General features: G+C 45.9%; 1 protein-coding gene across 1 annotated transcript in view; it reads right to left on the reverse strand.

Annotated features, from left to right (window-relative positions):
• The window catches only part of LRP11 (LDL receptor related protein 11), a 49,056-nt gene extending 28,180 nt beyond the window's left edge, over positions 1 to 20,876 (reverse strand). The window contains exons 1-3 of the mRNA XM_028847205.2: positions 19,934 to 20,876; positions 15,060 to 15,217; positions 5,149 to 5,290 (exon numbers count right to left, since the gene is read on the reverse strand). Coding sequence (XP_028703038.2) covers positions 5,149 to 5,290; positions 15,060 to 15,217; positions 19,934 to 20,546 — 913 coding nt within the window. The 5' untranslated portion in view covers positions 20,547 to 20,876. The remainder of the gene's footprint in view (positions 1 to 5,148; positions 5,291 to 15,059; positions 15,218 to 19,933) is intronic.
• Between the last annotated feature and the right edge of the window lie 6,565 nt (positions 20,877 to 27,441).

Consider the following 27,441-nt stretch of genomic DNA (forward strand, 5'->3'; position numbering starts at 1 on the left):
GAACCTCTTCTTCTGGCTGTTGATTGTTCTGCAGGAGGCCACCTAACACCGTCCCACTCAATGGATGGCAGTTGGCTATGTTTTAACAGAGGTACCATTTTATTTATTTATTTATTTACTTACGTACGTACTTAAGATGAGGTCTCACCCTGTTGCCCAGGCTGAAGTTGCAGTGGCGCAATCTCGGCTCACTGCAACCTCCACCTCCCGGGTTCAAGAGATTCTCCTGCCTCAGCTTCTGGAGTAGCTGGGACTACAGACATGCACCGCCACACCTGGTTAATTTTTGTATTTTTTGGTAGAGATGGGGTTTCACCTTGTTGGCCAGGCTGGTCTCGAACTCCTGACCTCAACTGATCCACCTGCCTCGGTCTCCCAAAGTGCTGGGACTACAGGTGTGAGCCACCGTCCCTGGCCCAGAGGTACTATTTTACATATGCTATGTCTTACATTCTTGTTTCCTAAGTAATACTCTTCATTGAGATTAACTTTTTACTATTGAATCCTATTTGTTGATTATCATAACATCCCTGATACTGTAGAGGATAAACAAAATATTTAGTTATGGGCTGGCATGAATTTAGTTTCATGAAATAATGACATTGGCTGGGCGTGGTGGCTCACACCTGTAATCCCAGCCCTTTGGGAAGCTAAGGCGGGCGGATCATGAGGTCAGGAGATCGAGACCATCCTGGCTAACACAGTGAAACTCCATCTCTACTAAAAATACAAAAAATTAGCCAGGCGAGGTGGCATGCACCTGTAGTCCCAGCTACTCGGGAGGCTGAGGCAGAAGGATCACTTGAGTCCAGGAGGCAGAGGTTGCAGTGAGCCAAGATTGCGCCACTGCACTTCAGCTCGGGCGACAGAAGACTCTGTCTCAAAAAAAAAAAAAAAAGAAAAAAGAAAAAAAGACATTTTCTCCCTTCTGGAGTTCTTAGGAGCTTTTAATTTGCAGTGCAATTTATAGGAGTTACAAATATTTTCCTGAAATGCATTTTCCCTCTCCCTTGATTAAGCCAACTTTATGACTTAGCTAGATGAGAACCAGGTGACTATCTGGTACTGGCAACATGGACTAAGGCATAAGGCTAGAAGCAGGTCATAGGCGCTCCACAGTTTTACAGGGACAGAATGGACTAGACAATTCTCTCAGGAACATGGGGGAGTGGCAGATTACATGACATTCCTTCAAAACCAAATGGCTGAGCAGAGTTCACAAACCCAAGTGAAATCTTGGACACACACTTGTTTTTTTTTTAGATATGGGGTGTCACTATGTTACCCAGGCTGGTCTTGAACTACCGGACTCAAGCAATCCTCCTGCCTCGGCCTCCCAAAGTGCTGAGATTACAGATGTAAGCCACCACGCCTAGCCTTGGACACATCTTTTATTGAAAAGTGGTTAAATCAAGAGGTTGGGAAAGGAGTCTATCTTGGTGTAAGGCAATTTGAAGATATACTGATCCAGAAGGAAGAGAGGTTAAAGAAAATAAAGGCTGATAGAAGCTCCTGTGGAAGAAGAGGAAGCAAAGAGCCTGCAGTCATGACTGAGAATATGGGCTGGAAGGAGAGTCAGCTCTGGCCACTGGGAAGAAGCAGGGAGCGGAGGTGGGGGACACGCTGGGTATCAAGCGGGATACAGTTCCTCGTCAGGTTTCTTAAATTCATGGCATGAAAATCCCAAATATCTCAAGGTTTTATTTATTCCTTGGTGGTTTTGGAGATGGATCCATATTTGTAAATTTTCTATTTTTGGATTAGCAGCCTCCAAACTTTTTTGATCATGCATCCTGATCAATATATATATTGTTGAACAGGCATCTCCAGTTTATTTATTTATCTATTTATTTGAGACGGAGTCTCGCTGTGTCACCCCGGGCTGGAGTACGGTGGCACAATCTCAGCTCACTGCAGCCTCCACCTCCCATTCTCAAGCAATTCTCACATCTCAGCCTACTGAGTAGCTGGGATTACAGGCGTGTTTCACAACATCTGGCTAGTCCAGTTTATTTATAAATAATATGTGCATACTACTGTACTAACATGGGTGTATCTTATGAAATATACTGAAATTTTAAGGAAAAAAATTAAAAATCAACAAAAATATAAACTCTGCTATCTTCTTTCTCACCCTAAAAATGTCTCGAACAACTCAGGGGCATCCTGTTTGGAGACTGCTGAGCTAGATCATGTTGGAAGAGCTTGCTGGCTTGCTGTTTGAATAGATCATTTTTCTAAACATGAAAAATGTTCAAAATGTCAACTTACTAAAAATTGAACTAAGTTATGATCATATAAGCAGGGTACCTGCTCATCTGTCTACCTCAGCTGGTGTCACCCTTGGTTACCATAACATCTGGGTCATTCATTGCAAGACCAATACATACAGTGGACGGGTGGGAAACACTTGTCTCTTCTACCTCTATTTTCCAATGTCTCTCTGTGGTGTTTTATTAACTTTAATTCACAGCATGTTATTCCAATATAACTAGTAAGTGATTCTAGACAGCAGTTAGTACTACACCAATTCCTTTTTATTTTCCATATAAAGTTACCCACACAGGACATATACTCAAGCAGCCATTGAGTAAACAAAAATGACTCATGCATCACTCTCTGCCACTTCAAATACAGTTTATTACTATCTTGGAGAAGGGCCAGAAATTTACAGCTGGCAATTTACCTCTGGAGCCCGGAAAGCTGCCTGAGTAAATAAACCAGGGCAAACAAGTGGCTGGTGAGGTGCTGGCCATCTGCTCCTATCAGTGCAGGCCCTTCCTCCCTCCCAGGCACCTCAGTTGTACAAGAGCTATCCTTTTCTGATTTCTGTGGGGATGACAGGGTTTCTGTGTCTTCTTCCCAAGAGTCCTTTCCTCCCAGAGTCAGCACTTGACTCAGACCCTGTCCAGGTGAGTCCTCGTACCCAGGGGGAAAGCCCTCTAGAGGGCGCCCAGTTCTACAGAAGTGAGCCATCCCTGCTGGAGCCAGTGTCATGTCTCCACTGGTCCTGGTGGCCAAGGGATCAACGATGTTTTGAGTAGCTGGCTGGCTCTGCTGTCCAGCTGCAATGAATCGGCAGGGCTGATGGAATCCAGGCTGGGCTGGACAGACTCTGTTTACTTGCTATCACTGGTGACCTCACAGTGCTGGTATGGGCTGGAGTTTGGTGCCTGTCCTGTCTGTGAATGGTTACCCTCCTTCTGTAACTTACAGTAAGCTTAACCCCTGGCTGGGCAGGGAGTGATCAGCCAAACAAATTTTTAATGTCATCTATGAAAATTACCAAAGTTGACAAGTCCTTAGGATTCTAAAATCTCTAACTCCTCGGAAAATTTCATTTCCAGTATGCATACTAACCTCTGTTTTTGATAGAGGTCTAGATCCAATATAGTACAAGTAAATTACAGTCCTGTTCCAACTCTTTTATCCTCATTCTGCACACTGCTGGCTTAATTACCATCTAGATCCTGAGTAGTGAATACTGAGAATTCAACAATGTCAGAGACTTACTGCAAGTTTACCAGAGTGATGGCTGGTGACAGGAAGTCAGGGACCACCAGTGCACCACTCTATCCCCAGTGCCTGGCAAGGTCCCTGCATGCTGCATACACTAAGAAAATACATAATGACCGAGTAACAGGATATTTAAATGTACAAGATCCTAGCACCTCTCCAGAAGTGAATCGTGCATGTGGTGAGGGGTTCCCTCTACAATACTACAATATCTTTAGTGTCGCTAAGTTCCATGCAATGGATATTTTTTAAAATTTGATGACCTAATCTTTCTTAGAAATGTAGATGTTGGGCTGGGCGCGGTGGCTCATGCCTGTAGTCTAAGCACTTTGGGAGGCTGAGGCAGGCAGATCACCTGAGGTCAGGAATTTGAGGCCAGTTTGGCCAACATGGTGAAACCCTGTCTCTACTAAAAATACAAAATTAGCAGGGCATGGTGGTACACGCCTGTAGTCCCAGATACTTGGGAGGCTGAGGCGGAAGAATTGCTTGAACCCAGGATGCGGAGGTTGCAGTGAGTTGAGATTACACCATCGCACTCCAGCCTGGGCAACAAGAGCAAAACTCCATGTCAAAAAAAAAAAAAGTAGATCTTTAGAAAAGAAACATAGATGAATGAAATAAATTTTACATTGTTACATTGTACAACAGAATGTGACAACCATCAAATGTATTTAAAGTAATATTATTAATATAGCTATGCATCTGTGTAGTCTATGAAAATGTGTAGGCAGTACTTTCAAATTGACGTGTCCTTTGCATATTTCAATTAATTTTAACCATACTCCTTAGCTGCACTCTTTCTCTTTCTAATATTTTTGAAGTGATTTATTATATCAGCAATTGATTACACCCAAGAGCCAAGTCTTTCTTCAATCCTGTGGTATGCCTTTTCCTTGTTTTTTTATATGTATTTTTAATTGACAAAAAAGGAGAGTATATATTTATGAGGCACAGTGTGATGTTTTGATATATGTTTGCATTGTGGAATGATTAAATCAAGCTAACTGACATATCTATCATCTCCCCTACTTGTAATCTTTTTGTGATGACAACATTTAAAACCTACTCTTTTAGCAATTTTGAAACAGATAATACATTATCATTAACTATAGTCACCATGGTGTGCAACAGATCACCAGAACCTGTTCCTCCGGTCTCACTGACACTTTGTCCCCTTTGACCAGTGTCTCTCCTTTCCCCGTCGGTCCCCCGCACAGCCTCCAGTAACCACCATTCCACTCTCTGCTTCCACGAGTTCAGCTGGTTTCACTAAACTCCTTAGCTTCCCTCTTGGAACAGATGCATCAAATGGAGCATCCATCTGTAAACAAAGTCCTCTCCCAGAATAGCCGGGCAATTGTCTTTGATGAAGTCAAGAAAAGCGGGAGCATCTCTTCTCATCCCCTGGAGTGCTCCCTCCACCCCAACCCAGTAGCATCAACTAAGCCCAAAACAGAAAAGAGCCTGCTTTTGTTATTGTATTTTTAGCAAAGACTCTCTCATTCAGCAATAACCAAAAATAAAGTGGAAGAGCCCATGGAGTGCAGAGCCAGAAGACAAAGCACCAACGATGCCAACGACGCCGCCTTCCATAAGCAGTGGGAAGCGAGGGAAGGGCCTTCTTCTCACCTCCTGTGGAGTAGGCCGCACGAAGCACCGTCACTGACACGTTGTCAGAGCTTCTCTGCCCGGCCGTATCCATCACTGTCAGCTGGAAGGTGTAGGTTCCCTCCTGTAGGTGGGACAGCTTCAGGGTTCCTGATTGAGGCACCTGCCACACAGATGCGACACATGACATTGAGCAGCAGTCCTGAGCTCCGAGTCCAACACCATCCTCGACCGAAAGTCCATGTCCTCAGAGCAGCCCCGGGACCTGCCTCTGCACTCCAGCCTGAGGCTGCTGAACTACATCACATGCTGCTGGCAGCTGGCCCACCTTGAACTCATCAGTTCTAGTTTATTTAGGTGGCCAAGACCTTGACTGACACAATCCCTTCTCTTGTCTGCAGCAGTTGCTGCTCCAAACCTGCACCTCATCCCCAGCCTCACACTCAGGATCCAGGCCCTTCCATCTCAGCAGGGGGCCTCATCAGCTTCAGGGAGAAAATCAGGACCATGACTAGGGCTCCACCACCCACCTCCTCCTGGGGCCCTACCTGTACCCACTGTCATCTCCTTCTGAGAGCCGGCAGGGAGTAGCTATCCCTCCTGTGTTCCAGGCCAACCCCTCCTTCTAGTCCTTGCCCTCTTTCTTGCTAGGACTTTTAGAACACTGACACATAGACTCACTTCTCTTTCAAATGGCTCTGCTATTACAATGCCCAAGTGTCTCTCATCTTAAGAAACAAACAAACAAAACAACAAATAAAAAAATTCCCTGAGCTCCAAGGGCTCGCCAATCACAGCCCCGCTTCCTTCCCATCTCCACTTGGCTCACTGAAAGGCCTCGCTGTGCCGCGCTTGCCGTTTCTGTTGGTTCACTTCCCATTTAGTCTTCGCCCACCTGGTGGAGCTGCTTTCCTCACCGTCCCCCTGAAACAGTGCTGGCAAAAGTCACTCACTGACCTAGCAAAAGCCATCTAGGTGTCAAGATCAGCAATACTAGTTTTTAAAAATACATGTATGGTTGGGCGCAGTGGCTCACGCCTGTAATCCCAGCACTTTGGGAGGCCGAGGCGGGCGGACGATGAGGTCAGGAGATGGAGACAATCCTGGCCAACATGGTGAAACCCCATCTCTACTAAAAATACAAAAATCAGCTGGGCATGGTGGCGTGTGCCTGCAGTCCCAGGTACTCGGGAGGCTGAGGCAGGAGAATCACTTGAAAACCTGGGAGACGGAGGTTGTAGTGCGCCAAGATCACTCACTGCACTCCAGCCTGGTGACAGAGTGAGACTCCATCTCCCAAAAAAAAAAAAATTATTCATGTTTAGCTAGCCCTTTTACTGTATCTGGCCACGCTGGCCACTTTGGCTATTTGAAAACCCCTGCTTCCTTGGCCTCCTTTTCTATCCAAGCTCCCCCACTCATTCCTTGCAGAGGCCCTCCTGGGCTTCAGTTCTGATCACTCCCTAACCCAGGGCTCCATGCTTGCCCTCTGCTCTCCCAACATTCACAGGCAGCTTGCTGAGCACGCTGGAGCAACAGCTTCTAAGGCTCAGCTCTGTGGTAGGATTTTGCTGGACATTCAGCCAAAAGACTGTTTCTTCAGCTTTCCTAATGATTCTATTACCCATTTAATATTCTACTTAAAAAAATTCATTTCTGCTTAAATGAACTAGTCTGGATAGTGTCCTCTGCCGAATGCTGACCATTCAACATTCTATTACATGGATGCATTAATAATGGACTTCTGAAATTACAGAGGATTGCACTATTATAAGAACCATCTGCTTGTTTTTAATTAGGGAATCCTAGAATTTGGACTGACTTAGGCTTAGAGGATTTGTCAACACTACATATACACACCCACAGGATGCTTCACAATCATTTAGAGGTGATATAATGAGATACCGTGGTTGTCGTATTTTATGCCACTTTAGCTAATGTATGGATTTCCAGGTCCCAGCCTCAGAGAGTCAGAGTCAGTGGGTTGGTCAGGAGAGCGGGACCCAGGATTCTACACTTACCCAGCCCACCCAGGTGACCCATGATCCACACTGAAAGAAACACTAGTGCGTGGTTAAGAGCACAGAAGCCGGTGTCCAATAGACATGGGTTTGAACGCCAGCCCTACCCTGTACCAGCTGGGTGATGATGTACAAGTCACTTAATGTCTCTAAACCTCAGTTTTTTTTTCATTTGTAAAATGGAAATAATAACAGTACCTACCTGATGAGGATCAAATAAGGTAACTCATGTAAAAGAGCTGGGCCTGGCCCATAGTAAACGCTTAAATATATCCATTGTTTCCACTGGTTGATTCTTATCTCTAACTGAACAACATTACACAATGACTCTTTACAGATAAAGAAATGATTCCCATGAATTGATTTTCATTCACTGAGACAGTGACAGAATTGAGACCTTGAGTTGTAAAACAGTCTACACCGGCCTACAAGCTGTCCATCACTTTCCCTGCAAAAGCCTTACTCTGGAGGGCTGGCAACGATGGCCACCTGCCCTTTGTTGTTTATTTCAAAGAGATGTTAAGCAGTGCTCACTGCCATGCTGTTACATTACCTTCAGACCCAACTACACTGAGAGAATGCCAAACGGGTCATTTATGTGAGTGCTAAAATACTAAGGGCAGCAGAGAGCACTCTAATGACAATAAGAGAATTTTCAAAGAGCCTGGAGTGGGTCACTGATGCTAGGAATCAGAACCCACTGAAATAAAAGTGGAAGTCAGTCTGAGACTCAGGACAAGACTGGATAAGGTCTTATTCTGATCGGATAAGACTTGGGGCTCAGGTCTTATCTGTCGGATAAGACCAGATCTTATCCGGTCAGATAAGATCAGAGAATCAGATAAGTAAGACTGAAAACAAGACTAGAACTCTGGTTTGAGACCTCAAGATTGCATTTAATGATCCCTCTTTCATCTCTCACCTCCAGTCCCTCGGGAAATCCCACGGGGTCTGCCTTAAAAACACATCCAGAATTTGACCATGTATCACCCTGTCCACGGGTACCACCTTGCTCTGACCCCACCCTGTCTCTTGCCTGGGTCACTGCAGTGGCCAGGAGGCCTGAGCTCTGGTAGGACCAGGGCCTGGTGTCTCCTTTTTTCTGGAAACTTTCCCTCCCACCTCCAACTGCAGTGAGAGGAGGGTCAGTTATGGCCTCTTCCTATGGGCACCAGGCTGAACCAAGGTGAGACAAAGACAGGGTAAGGTGCAGGTGGTGAAGCTCAGAGCTGCCTAAGTGGAGGGGTGGGCGGGTATGTGGCAGGCTCTGGCTCTCTTTAAGCCTGGCTCAGAACCAGACCTTGCTGGCGGGCAGCAGTACAATAGCTTACGCCCTCATTTACTGTCTCTTGGGACTGAGGAACACAAGGGAGCATGGCTGCAAATGACAGGCATGCTGGAGAATGTCTAGGTGAGGCCCTGCAGCCTTCAGTCAAGTAAGGTGATACAAGAAAGCTGCTCTGTCCCAGCTGCTCAACCTGAAAGCAGACAGGAAGCCCTGAGACTGCCAGGGACCAGCAAGTGCTGGCCCCCCACCATGGTATGTGAGTGGAGGAGTGGGCTGCAGGATTGATTCAGAGCAGAGATTTAGAAGGTGGGTGTGACAGGGGGACGCCGAGTCACGACCAGATTCTGAGCATGGCCATCGGAGTGGAGACAAAGTTAACAGAGATTTTAAAAAACACCAAGGGGCCGGGTACGGTGGCTCACGTCTGTAATCCCACCACTTTGGGAGGCTGAGGTGGATCAGTTGAGGCCAGGAGTTCGAGACCGGCCTGGCCAACATAGTGAAACCCCATCTTTACTAACAATACAAAAATTAGCCAAGTGGTGCGTGCCTGTAATCCCAGCTACTTGGGAGGCTGAGGCATGAGAAACTCTTGAACCCAGGAGGTGGAGGTTGCAGTGAGCCGAGATTGCACCACTGCACTCCAGCCTGGGCAACAGAGCGAGACCCTATCTCAAAATAAAATAAAATAAAATATAAAATAAAATAAACCAAGGAAGCACTGAGGCCAGGGAGCTGGATGTGCCATCCATGAGGCTGCTGGCATCACCCTGTGCCAGAGCTCCCTGCAAAAGTCAGTGAGTCACTGAGCTTCTGGGCACCAAAACTCAGAGTGCCAATGTCAGACTAAAACTCTGCAGGCCTGCAGTTCACTAGGAAACCTCTTGTCAACACTGGGGCTGAAAGGACAGAGCATCCCTGGGTCAGGGGCCATCCCCACACCTGGCCTTGGCATGCTTCCCCACTGCCTGCCCAGGCACTGCCTGTCTGATGCAGCGACACTGGGTCCAGATGCAGATTATGATAATCACCTCAGCCTCCTGAGCACACTCCAATTTAGATCTATCCAGATTAAGTGTCCCTTCTCTGGCTCCTTTCATTCCTTTAGCTAACGAGAGCTGTCTCTCTTTGCATTTGGTTATTTAGAAGATGTAGAACTGTCACATGGATGCTTTCCCTTTAGGGGCCCAGGTGACCCTTCTATACATTTTCTCCCATTAATATGACATTGGAGAGAGGGTTTAAAGTGTTTCACAGATATGTTCCAAGTTTCAGGATAAAAAACTATCTACATATGTACACACAACATATCCAATTTGTAACTGGGAAACAGACATGATCATAAAACCAGGAGCTTCTAATCTCTGCTCAAGATCCCTGTTCAACAGTAACAGCCTTTGGTGGTTGGCTTCTGGCCAAATCAATGAATGACTCGGCCTGTTTTCTGACTCAACCCTATCTTCCTAGCTAGGAATTTAGTGGCTAGGAATACACGTTTGGGCTTCTCATATATGTATAGACTAAATTACACACACACGCATGCACACACACACACATTGTATATACTTGGTTACAAAAACTTAGTAGTACCTATTTAAAAAAATTATGTACAGCAGGTAGGCCAGGATGCAGTAAGTTTTAATTTAATAATGAAGTTGTTGGTTTAAATAATGTCCATCCTTTAGCAAGCTTCCTTACGTGTGGTTTTCTGAAGTCACTGCTGTAGACTGAATGGCTGACTGCCCTCCCAAGGTCACATGTTCAAACCTAATGCCCAGTGTGATGGCATTTGGAGATACATGCTCATGAATGAAGGGCATGTTAGTGCCCTTATAAAAGAGGCCCCATATTATTAAAAAGTAAAAAACAAAACAAAAACCACTAGATGCTGGTGGAATGCTTACACAGTGCTGGTGGGAGTGCAAATTAGTTCACCCATTGTGGAAAGTGGTGTACTGTGGAAAGTGGTGTGACAATTCCTCAAAGAACTAAAACAGAACTATCATTTGACCCAGCAATCCCATTACTAGGTATATACCCCCAAAAATACAAACTGTTCTACTGTAAAGACACATGCACGCATATGTTCACTGCAGTGCTATTCACAATAGCAAAGATATGGAATCAACCTAAATGCCCATCAATGGTAGACTGGATAAGGAATATGTGGTACATATACATCATGGAATACTATGCAGCCATAAAAAAACAACAAGATCATGTCCTTTGCAGGAACATGGATGGAACTGGAGGTCCTCATTCTCAGCAAACTAACACAAGAACAGAAAACCAAATACCACATGTTCTCACTTATAAGTGGGAGCTAAATGAGAACACACAGACAGAGAAAGCAGGACAGCAGAACGCTGGGACCTACTTGAGGGTGGAGAATGGAAGGAGGTAGAGGTTTAGAGAAAAAGAAAACCACTGGGTAATATGCTTAATACCCAGGTAAGGATATAATCTGTACACCAAGCCGTTAAGTCATAAGTTTATCTATATAACAAACCTGCATATGTACCCCTTAACCTAAAATAAAAGTTAAAATACATTTAAATATAAAATAAAAGAGACCCCAGAGGGCTGCCTTGCCTCTTCTGCCTTATGAGGACACAGTGAGAAGATGGCTGGTCATAAACTAGGAAATGAGTCCTCACTAGACACCAAATCTGATTGTATCTTGATTTTGGACTTCCCAGCATCCAGAACTGAAAGAAATTCATTTCTGCTCTTTAGAAGCCACTGAGTTACAGTGTTTTATTACAGCAGACCAAATGGACTAAGATAATCATTTAGTTAGAAACTTTTAAGCAACTGATGAATGTAAGTCAATGTACTGATTTATGAATTCCAAATCTCCTTGAATGTCCTACTTTGTATCATGTTCCCAAATGTCATATTTTACATTCTGACTTCAGATTTAAATGTATTATGTATAATACTCATGAAAGTCAGTGTCATTTAATGGGCTGCCTGAAAAATATGTGTCATCTTGCATTTTGATGTTTTGTAAATATTCAGTTAAGTGGATGTAAGGGCAGAAAATATATAACTTTAAATCCAGTGGATAGCCTCTAGGTTCTGACCAATCATCTAGTCTGTCTTCACAAATGAAAAGCACAGATCAGGTGCTGTGGCTCATGCTTGTAATTTCAGCACTTGGGGAGGCCAAGGAGGGAGGACTGCTTGAGCCCAGGAGTTTGAGATCAGCCGGGGCAGCATAGTGAGACCTCATCTCTACAAAAAGTTTAAAAAAAAAAATTAGCCATGACTATAGTCCCAGCTATTCAGGAGGCCGAGGTGAGAGGACTGCTTGAGGCTACAGTGAGCTCTGATCGTGCCACTGCACTCCAGCCTGGGCAACAGAGTGAGACTCTGTCAATGAATGAATGAATGAATAACGAATGAATGAGATAAGTCAGGAACATGAGCTTTCCTGTATGCTTAGTGTCTAGTACAGTACTGGACACATACCAGATGCTTAAAAATTCGCTATTAATTGTTTCATAACTAATCTGACAGCATAATTCCTTGCAGGTTGAATACCTGTCTGGGTCACTTGGACATGCAAAGATGGGCCCTAGAGCCTGATCTTAAAGTATTGCGAGACAAAGGGAGCGATCACTACTCTGCCTGAGAAGAGAGAACAAGGATGAGGAGCCCATGCAGATGGTGGAGAGCAGGGGAGATGAGAGGAGGGATGAATGGCTCAAGAAGAGGAGGAGGTGGGCGCTCAGGGGAGAGCCCAATGAATGGATGCTCCTGGGTGCTAGGGACAGTCAAGGGACTTAGGAACAAAGGCATCCAACATCAGGTTTTAACTTAACTGTTCTGCTGTGTGACTGCCCTCCCTCCATTCCCAACAACTTTCAAACTTAGCCCCATTTTGCAGCTTGAGGGCAGAGTGCATCAGTGTTCCAGTCAGCAGGAAGTCATTCTCAGAGAAAAAGGAATTTGATTTGAGAGGCCCAATTCTCCTGGCAGAAATGTTGGGGTGTGAAATCAGGCTGCTCAAGTTAAAGGGGTCAGAGGTATAGCTCCTGAAGGTTAATTACTGTTAAAGGAAAATTCTCAAAATGGTAAAGCTATGACTCTCACACAAATATAGCATGAATATTTTTCAAAGACATTAGTTAAAGAGGGAATCAATAAGGTGTTCAACTGATTTAGGAAGAATCTGAAGACTACATATATACAGTCAATCATGAATGCAAAAAAGAAGTTGCTAGGAGATGCAAAACTGAAATGGGTTTGCTAATCAGTACTGAAATGAATCTATTAATAGATTGGTTAGTATCTACATGTACTAAAATGTCATGTTTGAAATCTTATTTTCTCCTATATACCAATTATTTTCTCCTATATACCAATTACCCCTATATACCAATTTTTTTTTTTTTTTGCATTTCTATGGACAAGAATCATTTGGTTACTATCAGTTTTCTGCAACTTATAGATGTTAACCCTGAAGGATCCACTAACCAACCCCAGCATTCCATTGAAAGGTACTTGGTAATCTTTTGCCCACCTCAAAGTCTTCCACAGTGTTTCCTGACAGTCTTCATCCACCAAATGGGGATGTGCCTACAAGTGAGGGTGTCCCAGTGGACTACAGAGCTCTCTAAGCTTCCTGGCACTCAGTGGGTGCTCAACCCATGGGGGTTTTGATTGTGATGAAGTCTCAGCAGGATGAGTGTTACCTTTGGGGGACATTCATGAATGTATATCATTCTAAGACAGTCACAAATTGGTAACAGATGCTTCCCCTAGTGTAGGCTCTGTCATTTAGATGATGGCTTCATAACTTGAGGTCTACCTGCGTCGCTGTTATACACATGCTTGGAAAAATGCAGCACGAACCTATTGTGTGATGTAGCTACTAACATGGTTCATGTAATGAAGCTCATTAATAGAAGCAGAGGCAATATCTGGATCACAGGAGGTAATGGATGAGTCAGAAAACCAAAGTTTAAATATGGGGTTCAATTAGGGGTATTAGATGTTAAGAAGGGTATGGATTAATATGAGAAAATCCAGACAAGGCAGGATAGTGGTGGGCCTGAAAATCAATTCATATGAGGAACATCTGACAAATCATGGGGTGCTGAGTTCTGAGAACAGCATACCAAGTGGTGATGTTCTTTTTTTTTTTTTCCAAAGACCTCCAAAACTTTTACGCAGGATAAAAAGATGAGTTCAGTGTTTCTCCAAAGGGAAGACCCAGCACCAATGCACAGAAGGAAGGGGAGGCGCAGCCTGCTTGCCCAATACAGTGATGAGCAATGTCATGGACATGATGTGAAGTAGTGAGCTTCTGCCCTTGGAAAAGTCAGGCAGACGGTAGATGAGCCTTGGAAGAGGTGTTGTGGAAGTCGCTCTTGTTTGGAGGAGAGGCTGGGAAGGATGCTGGATGTATTAGTCCATTCTCACACTGCTATAAGAACTGCCCAAGACTGGGTAATTTACAAAGGAAAGAGGTTTAATTGACTCACAGTTCCGCATGGCTGGGGAGGCCTCAGGAAACTTACTAGAACAATCGTGGCAGAAGGCGAAGGGGAAGCAAGGCACCTTCTTCACAAGATGGCAGGAGAAATTACCAAACACTTATAAAACCAGCAGATCTCGTGAGAACTCACTCACTATCATGAGAACAGCATGGGGGAGACCACCCCCATGATTCGATAACCTCCACCTGGTCTCTCCCTTGACAGATGGAGATTATGGGGATTACAATGCAAGGTGAGATTTTTGGGTGGGGACAAAGGCAAACCATACTGGACAAGGGTGAGTCCAATTCTAACACAATATAATCAGGGAGTAAAATCACTCTTACTTAAATCAGTGGTGAGGGACTTCCTGATTTGTTTTTGTTTTGGTTCCAGTAGAATATAAATCAGTGCCTCCTTACCTCACCCTCTTTTTCCACTTTCCCTAACTGAAGTGGTTTGGATGCCGCTTATCTGCCTAAGTCAGGAAGTGCTTATTTGCCTAAGCCAGGAATTCACCCTGACAGGGTGAATAAAAAGCCGCTTGTCTCACCACTCAAGACTTCCTGAGCATAGGCAGCCACCGGGCACATGGCTGATTTCCATCGGCGGCGATTCCAGGAGCCCCGGGCAGGAGCACCGCATGCTGGCCTCCCTCCCTCACAGGCCTGGTGCACCCCAGCAGACCTCGCTGCCAGGTAAGCTGTTTACTTTCTGGCTCGTGTGAAGGATAAGTTCATCCTATTGTTATTGTCCTCTTTAGACTCTTTTGTAGTTTTCAAATTTTCTACCTGGATCTTGAGCTAAGAAAAAGAAATAGAACTTTAAAAAAGTAATCTGAGTCATTAAAACAAAGTATGAGTCTTTTTCCTTGAAGTGTCTTTGTCCTCTAGACAAGTCACAAACAGCAGCAAGAAGGAGGGTAGGCTCCAAGACAAATGATCGAGACTGCTGCTCACTCAGCAGAAAAGCACACTGAGATAATAAACCATTTTGGCACAATCCGTTTTACACATTCTCCATTTTATGCCTTCTGCTAGCGTACACAGACATTTAGGGAGCATGAAGTGGCAGGACATTACGAAAGACCACTTCACTGAAATACCCGTTTTTGTTAGCAGTGACAACATGCGTTACCTTCATGTCCACTGACGGGTCCCCCTGCAGCAGCGCCCACTCATACTGGACGATGGCGTGGTCATCTGTGCTCTCGCGGCCGTCTAGAACCACCCCGTCTGTGGGCAGATGCAGAACCACATCCTGCCCAGCCTTGCTAAGTGGAGGCGCATCCTTTTCTAAGAAAGAAAATAAATAATTCATAAAAGATGATTTCTTATTTTTTCTAATTTATGAAGAGAGGTATCTTGTTTGCTGAATAGATATGATGCAGCAAAGAACTGCTAAGAGAATGCATATTAAATGGAAATTGTTTTTCTATTTATTTTAAGACTGTGGAATTTCGCTATAATATGCGCAGGAGAGGCTGTGTGGAGTGCTGGCTGGTAGCAATTTTGGGGACAAGGCAGCATACTAGGTCCCACCAATGTGTAAATATGGAGAAGCAGTTTTATTTTCTAGAGTGGATTTTTCACTTAATTTTAAAATCACTTAAGTTCAAAGTACTATTTAAAAAATTTATTTTAAAAGATTATTATTTTGAGATGGAGTTTTGCTCTTATCCCCCAGGCTGGAGCACAATGGCGCGACCTCGGCTCACTGCAGCCTCTGCCTCCCGGGTCCAAGCGGTTCTCCTGCCTCAAGTAGCTGGGATTACAAGTGTGTGCCGCCACATCCTGCTAATTATTTTTTGTATTTTTAGTACAGACAGGGTTTTGCCATGTTGACCAGGCTGGTCTCGAACTCCTGGCCTCAGGTGATCCAACTGCCTCGGCCTCTCAAAGTGCTGGGATTACCGGCATGAGCTACTGCGCCTGGCCTTGAAAAGTTTATTAAAACAAACCTGAAAAACACCAAATTCGCCTCTAATATGGATTTTCTTTTTTTCTTATCCTTGTTTTAAAAATAGGAGTGATATAAAGTATTCAAGGAATGGAAAATATATTAAGTTTGAAAAGTTAAGCCAGATTCTTAGAGCCATACAAAATAAAGCCTGCATCGAAATTCTCTGGAATCCAATTTTTCATCTAGGAAAATTGAAGAAGTCCACCGCTTCTAATACCTAATTTATTTTTTATTTATTTATTTTTTTTTGAGACAGAGTCTCACTCTGTCGCCCAGGTTGGAGTGCAGTGACGTTATCTCCGCTCATTGCAAGCTCTGCCTCCTGGGTTCACACCATTCTCCTGCCTCAGCCTCCCAAGTAGCTGGGATTACAGGCACCTGCCACCATGCCCGGCTAATTTTTTTTTTTTTTTTTTTTTTTTTTAGCCAGGATGGTCTTGATCTCCTGACCTCGTGATCCACCTGCCTCGGCCTCCCAAAGTGCTGGGATTACAGGCATGAGCCACCACGCCTGGCCTCTAATAACTAATTTTTTAACAGAAGTCAGCATGCTCAGATGACTACAACAGCAAAACAAATCTGTATTTACCTTTGTTTTTGTTTTGTTTTGCTTTTGAGATGGGGTCTCTAACACCCAGGCTGGTGCACAATCATAACTTACTCATTGTAGCCTCCAACTCCTGGGCTCAAGTGATCCTCCTGCCTCAGCCTCCGGAGTACTTAGGACTACAGGTATGCGCCACCACACCCAGCTATTTTCACTCTTTTGTAGTGAGAGTTGCCCAGGCTGGTCTTGAACTCCTGACCTCAAGTGATCCTCCCACCTCAGCCTCCCAAAGTGCTGGAATTACAAGTGTGAGCCACTGCACCCAGCCTATATTTACCTTTAACCTAGAATGGTACTAAATAATATAAGGTTAATTACGTTTATTTCAATATTAATGCTTGACTGACAGCTGCTACAGAGATGACTGAAAGGATAAGCTACACAAAGAAAACATTTCTAAGAGCATAGTTACCAAAATTTTAATTGATGTAAGCTTCTTAGTCAATTCACCCAAATGCACACATATTTTAAAGCAGCAGCAACAGAACTGGAAAAACTCTACAGGTTTGTGTAATACACCCTCTTTGGCATCCACTTCCCCATTCCTTCAGTGCCAAAGCTCTGGTTCGAGTGCTGGCTGGGCTTGCCCCTCTTTGGCTCACCCTGCACAGTGCTGCAAAGCACCGCCTCTCCTCCTGCTTTTGAGCCCATCACTTTCCTCCACAGGGGCCAATGTTGCTACCTAAACAAACTTCTAAAGGGCCAAGCCAGGCATCCCAGTGCTTGAGTTTCAGGGCTTACTGGAATCCCACCTCAGTTTCTCATTACAGAACAAAGGGTGACGACTCTTGATACATTGCAACTGAAATGACTCTTCTGGAATGCTCATCTGACTGGGTCATTCTGTGAGCAGGAAAAACCCTTCAGCAAGTTACCATTGCCTTTCAGATGTTTAGGACCTAACCCTCCAGGATTCTCTTCTCTTCTAGTGGTTCCCTCAATGCCCAGCACCAACGCCATTAGCAGCCAGAGCAGCCAGTTTCCACTAATCCTTTCCCATAATTCTGATGAATGCATAAGTTAAACACTCAAGCTGGAGAAACTGGTGCCTGAGTACAAGGCCTGGAATGTGAAAACAAATACATTAAGACCTCACCTGGGCTTTCTCAGACCCTAATGTCTGATCGAAGGCATTCTTACACATACACCTTGTATCAGGGCCACTTACAATTAAAGAAATCTTTCCAAGGCTCTAGGGAAACTTTCCAGACCCCAGACCCTAAAGATTAGAGTGAATGCAACACTCCTGCTTGTAGGTGCGCACTCTCACGCAGGCACAGAGATGGAATCAAATGTAAATAAACACTGAAGAAAAACTTGTAACTTTGAGTTGGTCTGGTGAGTCACTCCAACCATCTTCCTGCCACCAGTTGCAGAAATAAACTCCCTTCCTTCCAAGTCTGTCTGCATTTCATTATCAGACCGTGAGAAAAAGCAGCCAGATCTTGTCCATCCAGGAACAAGGAGATTTATGTGAGGGGCCTGGGGCTCTTAGAGATGGGGCTTTTCTGAATGAGAATGCTACTGCCAGTCACAAAGGGAAGATGCCTTTTTTTTTCTTTTTTTAAAGCATATTACAAGGAATTAAGCACAGTTGCTTTTTACATGCTATTGCTAACTATGGAGAAGACATGTCCCATTTTTCCAGTCACTTAAGAGTGAGGACTAGTAACTGTGATTTAAATAAGCCAAGTAAACAACCCCCTACCTAGGAAGAAACTTGTTCTTCTGCCTTTTTCCACCTCTGAGGAGACACGGGGTTTTGCATGTTGCCCAGGCTGGTCTCTAACTCTTGGCCTCAAGTGATTCACCCGCCTTGGCCTCCCAAAGTGCTGGGGTTAGTTATGAGCCACCGTGCCCAGCCTCTTAATCTAAACTTTAAATTTTTTTTCTATGGCATATTCTTTCCTTGTTTGTTTTCCTTCTAAAAGGTTTCCTCTGGGTTTATAGGAAAGCTCACGTAGGCAGTATCAGTTTCTTCCAGGTAAGTAGTGAGAACACAGAGAAGAGACTTTGTTTCTTTGCTGCCGGGATATTTTGGTCTGTGTTTGGGCAGAGAGGATGTGTGTGGAACAGCCGTCGTGGGCCTCAGCGATGCTGGTGGGGGTCCAAGTGAAAGTGCCACCTGCCCCCACTTCAGCGGGAAAGCTACGGAGTCCTTCCCAGTGTTTGCCTCAAGGCCAAGCAGTCACAGGGTGACCCTTTAATACCTGCTCCCCTGACAAGGGTTCTGAGCCTCATCTAACCTAGAGGTGGGGAGGGAGGCAGGATGTGATAGACTTGATGGACACAGATTTCCCGACTCTTTTAATGGATCCACAGGTTTTGGAGAATGCACACTTCCAAAGTGGCTGAGTTCTGCCCCCATCTTGCTGATATCATTCGTGCTATTACGAATCAAACAGCAACAGGGCAAGATTAAACACACAGAGCATGACCACACGTTGGCACAATCAAGGTCTCTTATTCCCTCCATGACATTCATGTCCAACCACAACCATTTTTGTGCCTTCTGTATGTGTCCTGATTCTCTCCTTCAGAGCATCTACAAAAAGTCAAACCGTCGAGTCAGCATCATTTTTAGTCCTTAAGAAACATGCTTTAAAGTTTCCTATTTTCTTTTTCTTTTTTCTTTTTTTTTTAAGACGGAGTTTCGCTCTTGTGGCCCAGGCTGGAGTGCAATAGCCCGATCTTGGCTCACTGCAACCTCCGCCTCCTGGGTTCATGCGATTCTCCCGTCTCAGCCTCCCAAATAGCTGGGATTACAGGCGCATGCCACCAGGTCTGGCTAATTTTTGTATTTTTAGTAGAGATGGGGTTTCATCACATTGGTCAGGCTGGTCTCAAACTCCTGACCTCAGGTGATCCGCCCGCCTCGGCCTCCCAAAGTGCTGGGATTATTGGCATGAGCCACCACGCCCGGCCTTAAAGTTTCCTATTTTCAATGAAAATCAAGTCCCTTCTTTTCACTTTTTATAAAAGGGAGCAGTAGTTTTCCTCCCATTTTTGTATGATGAAAGCCACCGCAAGCAGTCAGGAGAGCCACGTTAAGAAACAGGAGTGGGTGTTATAAGAAGCCCGGCATCTAATTAGATTTTGCTCTTGCAATTACGTAATAGAAACCATGCCTTATACAACCCATGAGACTAAAACAAACTTTTTTCTCTGAGTTTTTCTCCTCTTTTAAATCATATTTCCACGAATCCTCTCAGATCAGCCTTCCTCTTCAAGCCTAGAAAAATTCCAGTAGCACCTCAACGCGCCCCCCCACTTCTGCCAATCTACTGGGCTTCCTCTTAAGACAGAAAAACCCATGCCGGAAACTCCTCTGGGTGCCCGCGGCTAAAATAACTTGACACCAGTGTGTTTCGTTCCAACTTGGCGAGGGCGCTGCGGGACCCGAGCGCTCTGGCCAAGGCCAGCCCCTCAGTCGTGCGCTTACCCAGCCGGGGTGAGGCTCGCGCTGTGGCCAGGGCGGCGCCGTCCGGGGCGCGGCTGAGGCTGTAGCTGCTGTAGCCGCGGTGCAGCGCGAACTTGCAGACGTTGCGGCCGCGCGCCGTGCAGTTGAAGAGGTAGCAGCCGAGCACGGCGGCCGGGGGCGAGGGCCGCCGGGGGAGCTCCACCACGGCCACGGAGCAGCGCGGCTCGGAGCAACAGGCCGCCACGCATTGCCGCCAGCCCCGCACGGCCGCCGGCGCCCGCAGGAAGCTGGCACCCGCCGCCAGGGAGTCCTTGGTGCGGATGATGGCGTCCGGCATGGCGCTGTAGCCGCCGCCGCCCGGACCCGGGCAGTCCTCTTGGGGGCCGCCGCCCGAGCGCAGCTCCAGCTCCAACTCCTCCTGCGGCCGCTCCTGCTGCAGCTGCCGGCGGAACTCCTCCAGCAGCTGCCCCACGCCCGACAGCTGCGCGTGCAGTTCGGACAGCGGCGCCGCAGGCGGCAAGGCCGCGCGGCCGCTCGGCAGCCACAGGCAGAGCAGCAGCAGCCCGCGTAGCGCCCCGTGACGCGGCGGTCGCCGGCGCCGCGAGCCCGCGCTCTCCCGGGCGGTGGAGGCCATGGCGGCCGGCAGCCGAGGGCAGCGAGCCGAGGCGGGGACGCGGGCGCCCGCGAGCGCGGGCCCTGTGCCCCTCCTGCGCGGCCGCGGCTGACTCTAGGCCCCGGCCTCACAGCGCGGCACCCCCGGAACCTGGCTGCTTCCCCGAGGCCGCGGGCGCGCGGGCGCCGGCGTGAACCGCAGTAGCTGGAGGCATAGCCGGCCCAGCCGGGCACCGCTCCTTGCCTTCGCCGGAGGCTGCGCGGCGCTCTGCGCCTCTCCGCCCCGGCCCGCGGCGCTCTGGGTGGCGGCGAGTCGGCTGCGTAGCTGATCAGCACCAGGTGTGCGAACAGTGGCCGCGGCGAGGTGGAGCCTTGGTGAGCCCCGCCCCTCCGCGCGGCCCCGCCCCCGCGCGTCTTGCGCCGGCTCCTCCAGGGCTGGGGGAGCCGGCTCAGGGGAGGGCAGCCTCAGAACTGCTGTACTCCCGCGCCGCTTCCCAGCCAGGGCAGGGTTCATGTCTGGGCCCAGCAGGCTTTAGCAACCAGCTAGACCTGCCCAGGGCGCCTGTCCACAGGGGCCTGGCACTCGGGAGAACAGGGGCAGTGGGAAGGGAGGGCGTCTCTTCAAATCCTCGTGACCCCAGGGACTACTCCAGAGAGGGGGCACGCGCACCTAGGACCACCGTACAGCCTCCTGAGCCCTTCACCTCCAGCGTCCCTGACTTTCCGCATCAGGTTCCCAAGATGTGCTTGGGTAGTACAAAGTGGGGCGGGGTTAGGGGTGGCGGAGTCGGGGCCTGGTGGGGTGGGGGTGGGAAGTACTGAAAGATATTCAGTCTATTTAAAAACACAAAAATCAAGCCTGGTGAGCTGGTGCTCGCCTGTAAGTCCTGAGGCTGAGCTGGGAGGATCGCTTGGGCCCAGGAGTTCGAGACTGCCATGAACTATGATCACACCACTGCATTCCAGCCTGGGGGCCAGAACAAGACCCTGTCTTTAAAAATAAAAACAAAACCCATAAAAAGCAGTCGTTGTGTGTGACAACATGCACTCATATTTCCACAAATATAACTAAAAATCTGAACAGAGCCAACGTGGGGACCTGGGAGTAATCTCTACAACCTGTGACGGAGAGGCGTTTAGCTGTTAGATCACGTAAAATCTCGGGAGTTGTGCTTTAAATGACATAAGGAATAAGAAAATGTCCAACCCAGTGGGGGCTTCACCTTGGAGTTCTAGACTTCTGTGAGCAGCGTCTGCCTCTTGTTTATTTCTGAATCAGTTTCTGTTGATTCATTTTTCTCCTGATTATGGATCACATCTTTATGGTTTTTAGCCTGTCCGGAAATTTTTGCGTGGATGCGCACTTTGTAAGTAGAACATTGTTAAGTGTCTATATTGTAGGAGGGAAAGAATAAATAATTGGATGGGAAAATATCAGTCTCTGCTATGTTTTTATTATCTCCAGAGCTGACATTTAGGAACCCATTGCTTGCAGGTCCAGACCAGAGTGGGAGGTGAAATTAAAAGGCAGAAATAGAAAAGAAATAAAAAAGCTCAATGTTACTCGCCATTCCATGAAAGGGAGAAATTATAAAGTTTTTGCAGGGCTATATTTGAGTGATTTCTGAGGCTGAAAGAAATGGCCTCTTAGCTCTAAAGGCTGTGTCTGGACTGTACCACTTTGACCTGGAGATTCTTCCGCATAGGGGATACTCATCCCATACAACTGCAGTCACTGTAAGATGACCTTGAAACAACATAATGCTTTTTATTTATTATTTTTATTTTTTGCCATAACGTTTGGAGAGCTTGAGCTGGAGAGCTTGAGCAGGATTGTTATGAGGAGAAACTTTCACCAGTGATGAAAATGCTGACTGAGGGTATCATCAAACCCTCCAAGGACTAGTTGTTATATAAATTATTAATATTAAAAATAACATATGATAATATGTAATATTAACTAAGAATTGGATATGATTTCAAAGTTGGCCAAACACTTTCACATACATGATTTTATGTGGACTTCACAGACTTTGACCACCTCACTCCTGCCTCTGGGACAGTGAAAGAGAAGTCAGTACAGAGTGAGCCCTAGCTCACATACTCCGTGGTAGGGAAGTGGACAGGGGAGAGGACAGCATTTCTCAGGTGCATTCATTTCTAAATCTCTCCAGCACCACCAGAGATTTTCCTGCATCTGCAACTTCACAGTAGGCCTTTTTGGGAGAAGTGAACATTATTTAATGTTGTGTTTACTGTGAGCAGTGGTTATTTCTGGGCTGTAAGTTGGGAGTACTGAAGGGGAAATATTGACTTTTATAATTTATAAGACTGTATAGCTGTTGAATTTTTTGTACAATGAGCTTGTTGTAAATTATTTTCTATTTTTTAAAAATAAGTGTTGACATCTGCTTCAGCCAAGAGGGAGCAACAGGGACTGAACTTACTCTGTAGCCTGAAATGAAAAATATGGGAAAAAATGTATGAGACAATGGTTTCAGACATTGAGCAACAGGCAATGCAGGGCCCAAGAGAAGGGAGACAAAGGAAGTGAACATGCTGCTTGCTCCAGCTTGCTGCCTGGCGAGGGTTTCCAAGCTGCAATGCAGACAGGGGAACCGAAATAGCATCTGAGTTGGAAAATAGAGCTGAGAATTCAGGGAGGCCAGGGTGGCTAGAGTACTGGAGAGGAGAGAGTGCAACGGAAGGAGGGAGTTCTGGAGATCTGCGCAGGGTTCCTCTGAGTCTTCAGCAGAAGTTCGACCAGGTACATGCATGTGAGAAAACTTCCCAAGACACAGAGGCAACCGCTAGAAAAAAGCCAGCAGAAAAACTTCTGAGCTTGCACTGGCCAGGCAATATATTCATGTTCTCAACAGCCAGAGTGGAGAAAGCTTGTGATAGAAGAGGCATGAGTTTGAGTAGGAAGGGAAGGGATTACAGAGAAGCACATGAAAACTTCTGCAGTGATAGGTGTGTTCATTATCTTGATTGTGGTGATAATTTCACTGGTGAATACATAGATGAAAGTTAATCAAATTGTATATTTTAAGTGGGTATAGTCAATTATATGTTAATAAGGCTATTTTTAGAAACCAAGTTTCATTGCATTGTGCATTATGATTTATCTTCTTCTTCTTGTTCTCCTTTCTGTTTTTTTCAGAAATAAACTATCTTTGTTTTAAAAGCCTAAACATCAAAACCTTATCAATGGATAGAAGAATTTTTATGTGAGGATGAAAATGGCAGGAAGATATGTTTCTCTTTTATAAGACAGATCATTAAGAGTAAGAGTGGATCAAATTGAGATTTGGACTTTGTAGGTCAGTTTGTTGAATGTTGGAATGAGATGACAGGTATATTAGCTGGGCTGCTGTAACAGAATACCACAGACTGGGAGGCTTATAAACAACAGAAATTTATTCCTCACAATTCTAGAGGCTGAGAAGTTCAAGATCATGATGCTGGCAGACACTGATGACCACACTGGCAGACACCATCACCAGACGGTGAGGGCCCACTTCCTGGATCATAGACAGCAATCTTCTCACTGAGTCCTCACCTGGTGGGAGGGGTTAGGGAGCTCTCTGGGATTTTTTTTTTTTTTTTTTGAGACAGAGTCTTTCTCTGTCACCCTGGCTGGAGTTCAGAGGCACAATCTCTGCTCGCTGCAACCTCCGCCTCCTGGGTTCAAGTGATTCTCCTGCCTCACCCTCCTTAGTGGCTGGGATTACAGGCATGTGTGCCACCACGCCCAGCTAATTTTTGTATTTTTAGTAGAGATGGGGTTTCACCATGTTGGTCAGGCTGGTCTTGAACTTGTGACCTTATGATCTGGCTGCCTCAGCCTCCCAAAGTGCTAGGACTTCAGGCGTGAGGCACCACACCTGGCCTGGGATCTTTATTATAAGAACACTAATCCCATTCGTGAGGGCTCCACCTTCATATCCTAATCATCTCCCAAAGTCTCCACCTCCAAATGTCATCACATTAGATTTCAACATAGGAATTTTGGGGAGTTACAAACATCCAATCTATAGCAACACCCTAGTGACCATCGTTTTTTGTTGCCCTCCCCTCCCCACTACTGCCCATCTTAAATACTTTTACAGGCATCGAATAAGTTAAATCAGTGCATGTGAAGTGCTTAGAAGGGCATCTGACACATGGTAGAAGCTCAATAAATGCTAGTTGTTGTTGTTATTGCAACAGAAATGAAGGACCTTTCCCAAGATTAGAAGTCATGAAACCACTTGAAGCCTGAATCTCCTCTACAGCATCCCAACTGAGTGGCCATTGCACTAAGATTCTTCCTTCTCCATATCCCTTTCATGGAGTACCCCTTTCATGGGATCTGCTCTGCTCACATCCCTGGAAGGGGCAGCTGCAACCCCCAGGTGACCACACCCCCTGTTCACTAGGAATGGAATCTATAATGAACACCTGGCCCAAGCAGAGCCAATCAGATATTCTCCCTAAGGAACGTAAAAACAGAATTGAGAAACAAACTGACTCAGCAAATTGACTCAACAAACTGACTCAACAAACTGAGTCAGGGAGGGAAGTGTAGCTGGGAAGCGAGGTGAGCTCCAGGGGACATGGAAGGGGACCATAGCAGAGAGAAACTGTTCAGCAGAAGGGGACAAATGGAACAGTGAAAAGAGGAAGTAGAGAACAGTGCAAACATAGCCCTGAGAAAGGGAGGGAGTGAAGACAGGAGTTGCCTGACACTTTCTGATCTCAAATCTCTCCGCTGAGCACCTACTTGTCCTTCTACCTGGAATTCCTCTCATGGAGTTCTTGCCTTGCAGCCCAGTGTTCTAGGTTCGTCCTAGTTAAAACTCTGTGGATTGCAAACAACAGAAACTCATTTTAGATTGGTTCAAAGAAAAAATAGCTACCGTGTTAACTGGGGGTAAATAGTAGCACGTGCTGCATAATTGTCGTTTTAAGTAAGTAAGTGACTTGCAGAACTCAGAACGGTTCCTGGTAGTCGTAGCACAGTACTTTTTATAAAAGCTACACACATGCACTCACAGGCAGAGAGGAAATGAGGCTGGGCCTTAGGAGAGCCTGGACCAGACACGGCAGAACCCTCAGCAATCAGGCAGCTGGTCTTCCAGTTGTTGCTTCTCTCTTCTGGGACCAAGTAGTCTGAGGTCTCCACTTCTCTCTGCACATCTGATTCACACTTCTCTGAGTCTGACGTTTTTTGCCCTCCACGTACAGAGCCTAAGTTTATCTCACCTCACCTGCAGCAATGAACAGAAACTCAGAACAGTGACCATCAGTACCAAGAGAGAGACTCTGATGAGTCCAGCTTGGTCCTGTGTCCACCCTAAACTGAGGTTAGTGTACAGAGACCATGAGGCACAAACAGGGCTACAAACACGGCCTTCCCTCTCCTCACTGAGGATGGAACGAGAGGCCATTCTTAGAGGAAGGACATGGTAGTAACTGGGGAAAATCCTGAAAAGTTGTCTTCTGCATTGACTAAGGCAATGCCCCATGTCTGCTTGACATGTTCATTAATTTTCATTTTAAATTTAAGAAACACTTATAAAAAGTACTGTGCTACGACTACCAGGAACCATTCTGAGTTCTGCAAGTCACTTACTTACTTAAAACAACAATTACGCAGCACGTGCTACTATTACCCCCAGTTCACAGGTAGGGAATGCAATATTTTGTTACTGAAACACCAGGGGTTCAGTTTAGGTCCCGTCGCTTGCAACACAGAAAGCCAATCACCGGATCAAGTATTTTTGGGGAAGAAGGCTTTTTTTGGCGCTGCCAAATAAAGATAAGTGGAGATAAGTCTCAAATCTTCGACCAACTTAAATTGGGTGTGTATATAGTGGGGAAGGGCTGTAGCTACCCACAGGAAAACAGGAAATAAGGAGGGGTAAGGAAGAACAATTGGTCAACAGGAAGCAGATGGTTGGTTAGGAAAACAGGAATTATGGAGGAGTAAGGAGAAGAGTCTGGTGTCTCATTATTTGGGTATGGTGATGTGAGTTTCACTTCCTCCATATTATCTGGAAGTCGAAAGTTTTCCTGAAAAAGGAATTCAGATAAGACAAATGTAAGTTTTAAGCATTAAGAAAAGCAGGGTCCATTTCTAGGCTTAATAGGAAAAAAATGGCAAACATCAGTTCTCTGGGGAAATTGAGCTAGTTTCACCTTCACACACCAAAACTCCTTCCATCTTTGGGCAACTCTTACTATTCATTAGAATGTTTTCCTTATATTCAGTTACAATCTGTTTTGTAGCTACCAAGTATCTGTCCCAGTTCCTTCTCTTGGGACCACTCAGAGCAACCTATACCTACTCCCAAGTGATGGTCCTTTAAATAATTTTAAAATGCCGTTGAAGCTCAGGCAACTCAGCCTGCTTAGTACGGCCCAGTGTTGAGGGTGGCTTATAACAGCAGTGTCCAACACGTGCTGGCTGTGTGACTTTGGGCAAGTCACCTACCCTCTTCAAGCACCAGATCACCCCTCTGTAATATAGGAATAATTGCCTCACCTTGCTTCCCACAAGTGTGGTGAGGATTAAGTGAAACACAGCACATAAAGCACTTGGCACAATGGCGAGTGTGCGCTAAAGGCTCGTTAAGTGTTGGCTGGGATCGTCCTCTCTCAGCTCATCTATTCATCACATCATGAGGCTTGCAGATCTCCATTCTGTCATCTCACCTGCTTTCTATCCCACCTGGCTTTGTTATTTTTGCATTTTTCAGCATTACTGAGGTATAACTGACACATAAAAATTGTAGGCTGGAGCGGTGGCTCACGCCTGTAATTCCAGCACTTTGGGAGGCTGAGGCGGGCAAATCACAAGGTCAGGAGTTCAAGACCAGCCTGGCCAACGTGGTGAAACCCCATCTCTACTAAAAATACAAAAAAAAAAAAAA

The sequence above is a fragment of the Macaca mulatta genome, chromosome 4, assembly GCF_049350105.2.
Source record: "Macaca mulatta isolate MMU2019108-1 chromosome 4, T2T-MMU8v2.0, whole genome shotgun sequence".
NCBI classification, from domain to species: Eukaryota; Metazoa; Chordata; class Mammalia; order Primates; family Cercopithecidae; genus Macaca; species Macaca mulatta.